This window comes from Cibotium barometz, chromosome 32 (genome assembly GCF_041138505.1).
Source record: "Cibotium barometz isolate CiBa-2024 chromosome 32, ASM4113850v1, whole genome shotgun sequence".
NCBI lineage: Eukaryota > Viridiplantae > Streptophyta > Polypodiopsida > Cyatheales > Cibotiaceae > Cibotium > Cibotium barometz.
In genome coordinates, this window is record NC_141077.1 from 39,212,148 (window position 1) to 39,218,731 (window position 6,584).

The 6,584-nt window shown below is 39.4% G+C and overlaps 1 protein-coding gene across 1 annotated transcript; it reads right to left on the bottom strand.

The window, feature by feature from the left end:
* Positions 1-544: 544 nt before the first annotated feature.
* LOC147620183 (uncharacterized) lies at positions 545-4,421 on the bottom strand. The gene is made up of 4 exons (XM_086772381.1): positions 3,957-4,421; positions 2,524-3,184; positions 911-1,256; positions 545-818 (listed from the first exon to the last, which is right to left on the bottom strand). Exons 1-4 carry the CDS (start codon positions 4,240-4,242, stop codon positions 768-770), a joined length of 1,344 nt encoding a protein of 447 aa, XP_086628507.1. The 5' UTR covers positions 4,243-4,421; the 3' UTR covers positions 545-767.
* Between the last annotated feature and the right edge of the window lie 2,163 nt (positions 4,422-6,584).

A 6,584-nucleotide genomic window follows, 5' to 3' on the forward strand; every position in this document is an offset into this window, starting at 1 on the left:
TCTTTATTTATTTTTACAAACTCGTATTGAAAGCATGACTTTGAAAACTATTCAAATTTTTTGAAACTTGAAACTTTTATCTAGCCTCAATGATAGAACTCTCAATTTCTAGACAAAAGAAAGTACCATGAGAAGAAAAGCACACTTATTGTATTTTTGAAAGCTATGACCTATTATTGGAATGAAAAGTACAAAAATTCTTGTGTCAAGATAGCCCACGGACATGAGGGAGAGAGATTACACCAAATGATAGTATTATATAGAGCTAAGTATTTTCATGTGAGATTTTATTGCACGATTTTCAAGTTTATGTTGAATTTGTTGCAATTGCTTTGTACTAAATGGTTGATTTACCTCATATGCTGGAGAAAATCATTCCACAATCAGATTTTTGTGTCAATGAAAAGTAAGCAAATTCCAAGAAAAAAGCAAAAGCAATGTCTCAACAAGCATGTTGCACCATACATACACTTCGAGGATGGTATTCACAAGAACAGTAATGCTAAATCAAACTAAAATGTTGAACCATGAATGCACTTCATCAGAGGTAGAAACACTATTTAAGAAAACATTTAAACGTCAATAACATGACTCCAGAAATCACGAGTTAAGCTGCAGCATGGTCTGCAAAGTTAGAAAACAAAAGAATTGGATACAACACATCATGACCACCAGCTATCCTCATTCCAGCAACGTGAGATTAGCCAGTGAATACAAAAGAAGAAACGTGCACTCTTTGCACAATTCGTAGGGACGACGGCCTTACTTCAACATCGGTGCAAGACCTCCCCAAAGCTTGATTTACACTGTAAAGCAGGCTGGTAAAGAAAAGAAGTAATGATGGTAAGAACCCTCGAACGTATAAAGGTACCCAAAAAAAAAACCCACAAGGAGCACAACTGAAATTAACCTGAGAAGGCTGTTGACACCAATCAACGTAGCTGTAGCGTCCTGTGTATGCAAACCTCTGTGTTGGAAAATAGGTATCGGAGCCAGAGTGGAAACTAGCATACCCTTGGGTACAATTCCCATAAAATGCATTTGGATACACACCACCTACAGAACCAGCTGAACCTGCCCATGGACCTCTCAGATCATGAGGTGTTGAATAAGATGCTGGGTCAATACGCATTTGTGGCTGTCCAGGTCCATCTAGCCGTGAAAACCCATTTGTATTTATGCCAGGAGAATACATCCCATGCATAACAAAAGGTCCAATATTCACTCCAAACCCAGTATTGAAACGTTGTGAATATCTGCAAAACAACAGCAACTCAGCTTCTTAAACTCAATGAGAATCCACTTTGATATAAAAACAAGTAGCTGATTAACAGACATCATAATGCCCAACATAACAGCTGTGAGTTAGGACAAGATAACTCCCTTGTCCAAGAAGACCAGAGTGTACGAGACAACAAGTCTGACCAGTTATGATTTTCAAAATTAAAACCTACATTGTAGGAAGATAGCCCAGAGCATGACAAGAAAAATGAGAGCAAAATCATCTTGACTTTTGGCAATCATGCATGGCATAGACTACCCAGATTGTCTAAGGGGCCTGAAAATTCACGTGTATTGTGTTATGCTTGTACGTATGTATGTATATGTGCATGTGTGCATGCGTGGGTGGGGTGGGTGTGTACATGTGCATATAAAACCTACATAGATAGCTCAGGTTTACTTGACAGCATGACAAGAAAAATGAGAGCAAAATCATCTTGACTTCATAACAGAGTCTACATTGGCAATCGTGCATGACATAGACTACCCAGATTGTGTAAGGGGCCTGAAAATTCACGTGTATTGTTTTTTACTTGTATGTATGTAATACCTACGTCTGTATATGTGCATGCGTGCGCGGGTGGGTGTGTACATGTGCATAAATATATGTACACATATCTGTAGATGAAAATTGAAATATGTACACATATATATAGATGACAATTGACATGCTCTAGTTATTCCCTGGACATAAATGGAAGAAATCATCATATTCATCACATGCCAACATCAGATTACATCAAGCATGAAAACAGTGAGCTTTTTTGACAAACTTAAGGATAAAGAATAAATCCAAATAGCACCAAAACTGGCAGAGCCAGGTCAGATCCTAACAATGAGAACAATGAGCTCTACCTTATACCAGAACATGTGTGACACTAAGGCCGCTGGTCCTACATAGAGAACTACAGAAAGGACCCAATACATGCAGCTTCTTCCTGCCCTTAGAGATTTTAAAAAGACATGAAAGAGCAAGGTCAAGGCTCGCTTCATGAGCGACCCAGTAAAAGCAAAGCCTAAACTGGTTTTCACCATAAATAGCAAATAAGGTTGATGCTCCCTTCACGAGAAACCCAGTAAGAGCAAGCCTAATCTATTTTTCACTATGAGAAGCCTTGGTGCAATTCCTCAAGCCAGCCCCAAAGGGTAAAATACAGCATACAAGGACCCACATCTTCAGCAAAATGAACTAAAAAAATCCAGGGACACAGACTTCAAAAACAAGGAAAAAGGACACATTACCTGTCATAGCTACGATCATAGTCAGGATCTTTCATGTCCTTCTCTCTATCTCGAAAGATTGCCACTCTGTTAACAGCCCTGAGTGCAAAGTCATCCTCCACTTTGTCCTTTCCCTCTCCATTGGAAGCCGGTCCTCCATGGATCATCAACTCTTGTAGATTGTGTGAGGCTGACTCATCTTCCAAGGCAGCTGCATCAGGCATGCCATTTCGATCATCTTCCCTGTTTGCCAGATCCCCATTGCTAAAAATTCTAGCCCTGGCTTTGTTGTACTCTTCCTTCCTCTCCTCTACAGACTTAACTGGAGTCATCCTTCCTGAATCAGCAGCATTACTGCAACCATTTGCCTTAAAGGCCTCACTTGCCCTCTGCTTGATTGCAAACTTCTCAAGTGGAGCACATGCAGACTTCTCCTGAACTGCAGGATCTACAGGAACATCAACCAGCCTAACACAAGGAAACCTGCTCTCTGGAGTCTTCAGCAGGAGAATCCTTGATCCAGTTGGCGCATTGCAGTCTACTACCATGGATTGGAGGTGATAATGCTGGGCTACGCGATGGGCTGCAAGTCTTTCATATGAAGAGGGCATTGGTTTGAACTGAAGCTGCTGTTGCTTTGGGTTCCGCATAAATTTCTCAATCTCACGTTCCAGCCTTAGCACTGCCAGAAAAACAAGGCAAATAAATGTTACTCAAACCCTGCCATGCATTGTGATTATCTGTGAGTTAAATATCGAAGATTTCAACGAAAAAAGAGTTCGGCAAGACAGGTATAATCTGCAGCTCCATTCTCATAATGGGAGTTAGGGAAGATGATTTCGCAAAGACAGACCCTATGCCCTTCCAAATACACGTAGTATTTGGCAAAATGGATATGACGCAGTGCTAAATACACTGAAGGATAGGCAGGCAAAAATTTTCCAGCAAGCAGACATCATGCCTTTACTACTGAAGTTAGGAACGGCAACAACACATGATGTCAGCTTTATTACATCACTCACGCATTTGAAAAAAAACAGATCTCTTGCATTCTACTAAATGTAGGGCAGATACTACAGGAATTATGGAGATGGTCCCCTAATCATTTACACGGATGCTTTAGGTGACACTTAGGGTGCCATTCTTTGTGAGTTAGTCCATGATAATTGGGTAAGAGAACTGATTGCTGGGGTAGGTGAGTACTACCATCTAAATAGTTATGCATTGTGCTGACACCCTAAGGAAGACAGGCATTGCTTAAGAATGCAGACACTGTAAGACACCAAAGGAAAGACCGACATTACACTAGGGTTTGAAAATACATGTTCGTAAAGACAGGCATCACACTGCATCATAGGGTTTGCACATTGCATATCAAATTAGCCAATCTCCTACAAAACAGGTACGGAGAGACAAGATTTTCGGCGATTAGGTTTTGGAAGCCATAGCCTTACATGTGATCCGGTTTCTTGAATTAAGGGCATCTCTCAAGAAGCTATCCACGTGCTCCAAGGGGTCGGCTGCAACCTGGTTCACAGGGCGAGCACAATCTGCACCATCTTCCACATAGAATTCCTCCGAAGAAGGAGAAGAAGAAGAAGAGGACGATGATGGTAACGCTGACGATGGGGGAGGCAAATCCTTCAAGCTTTTCTCCAGAGCGGCGAGCTCCTGCTGTTGAGGGTCGCGCAGGCTGGCTTTGTCGCATCCACGGATCTGCTCCAAGCTTTCGAAACCCATGATGGGGAGGAAGGAGGAAAAGTAAACGAGGTGTTTTATCAGAAGATGGGAGAGAGAGAATGGGAGGAGGGCGATCTCTCTCTCTCTCTCTCTTGTGCCCCTTCTGATGAGGGGAGAAAGACCTACCCTCCCTTTCCCCCTTTTTTTTCTTTCTTCTTTTTTCCCTTTTTTTTCTTTTTCGTTGGACTTTAGACCCTCCAATGCTTGAGGTATTTATGTCAATAATATATTCATTAGGCAATTCCTTCTTTTTTGGAACATAATATTTGGCAATTCACTTTGCTAAAGTTGAAAAGCCCATCACATATCCATGTGTGAAATCGTGTACACATTCAATGTGCATTTTCTACCATATTATATGAATGTGCTATGCAAGCATTTACGTTGCTCTCATGTTCTGGCAACAACTGGGCTCCCAAAGTCTTGGCTATCTATTCGAGCACCATGGTCCATAGTGGCCATCTATTCGAGCAATATGGTCCATAGTGGCCATGATGCTAGAAAAGACAATACATCTCACATCTCTACTAGGTCGTTGATGGAACATGCCCAAGCTAGAAAGGGAATGTTGTTGCTTGTTCAAGCCTTTTCACTCCATGTCCTTGTGAACATCTTTAGGCCCTAGCATTCATTGGTGGTCAAATTCTAGTTTCATTCTTTCACATGGCTCTTCAAGGTATTGCTACCACTCTCAACCCTCGTCTTTCTTTTCTAATGTTAACTCATTGCATTTATCACTTGACTAATAACACCCACCCATACCTTCTTTTTACAACCCATAGTTATGCCATAGTAACTTCTTAGAATTTTGGGTAGGGATAGGGGGAAATGGGCTCTATATTGTATGTTATGTAATTTTTGCTTCTTTGAGTACAAGGGATGACAATTCGATTATTGGAGGGATGATGAGTGCCAATGGTGACATGTAATAATGCAATTACAATGAGTGTATTTGTAATCAACAATACATTTGAATTGGCAAGTCATCTTTTTACATTAGTTTTCTCTACATAATGTATCATCCATTTTTTTTAGGTGTATCCCTTTTTGATAGATTGAGGAGCAATTTCGTACAAAGGCCAAAAAGAGATATTTATACATATGGTGTAACCAATCAATAGCTTGGATTCCACTTGACTTTTTTGCCATAATGTATAGTTTAAGTGTCTTGTTTCCTTAATCAAGCATGTCACCCACTTGCATGCTGAGCATTCAAGATATTCTAAATTTATAAAAAAGTATTTCCTTTGATTCTACAAATCTTATGGAAGACTAAAGGCATCTAGCTTGTAAAAGACTCACAAGAACGTACTAAGTTTCATGAGAATTCCACTCTTACACTACTTTAGTATAAAAGTTTAGAGTCCCTAGCCATTTATGAATTGTCAAATCATAGGAGTAATTATAATGTTAAATGTACTGCATATAAATAAGTGAAAATTTCACTACACCAAGAATACACCAAGAATACCATATGGTTTTGCCTTATATTAGAAGACCAATAAACCTTTTCTTTGAAGTATATATATTTTGGGCATTATTGGATTTTTCAAAAGTTATACTAGAATTCAAGGGCAAAGTTTAATTTTTTTCACACTTCAACAAAAAGGACTTTACTTGAACAAAAGATCACCAAGAAGCTTTACTATGTAGTTAAAGCGCTAAGATAATGGTGGTGAGGCATACAAGGCCCACCAAAGAGCTGCCTAAGCCAAAAAGAGAACTAATGAAGGAATATTATCCACACCTTCTTTTGCTTTCCTATACACTATCAAGAGGCATTTTTATAACTTTGCACAAGTTGTAACATCTAGCCCACCTAGGGATGCAAGGGAATGCGATGAAAAAAATTAAGTAATAAGTGCATACCTGGGAAATGAATCTACAAGTCTATAGAGAAGCATGACCACAAAATACATCTATTTCCCCTTGCCTACCTTGTAATCTCTTCAATAGATAGAATGGCATGATGCTTACATCCACAGAAGGTTAGCAATAACCATTTGACATGAAAGGAGAAACCTCTCAAGAGATAAACAACAAAAAACAAAAGTAAAGAGATCAAATAATAACCACCACCAAGGGAGTAACCCTCATTAAAAAAGAATACAGATAGCCATAGATTTTGAAGAAGGAAGTGATACTATTAATAACTAGTTATTAGTAGGTAAGTGTCTTTCCCAAGTTATTAGTACTACGTAAGTGTCTTTCCTAAGTTTTGTAATCAACTAGTTATTAGGACATAAGTGTCTTTTCCAAGTTATTAGGACATAAGTGTCTTTTCCAAGTTTTGTTATCACTTATTGCATGAGAAGCTGCACAATTGTGGTGAAACTTGGTCA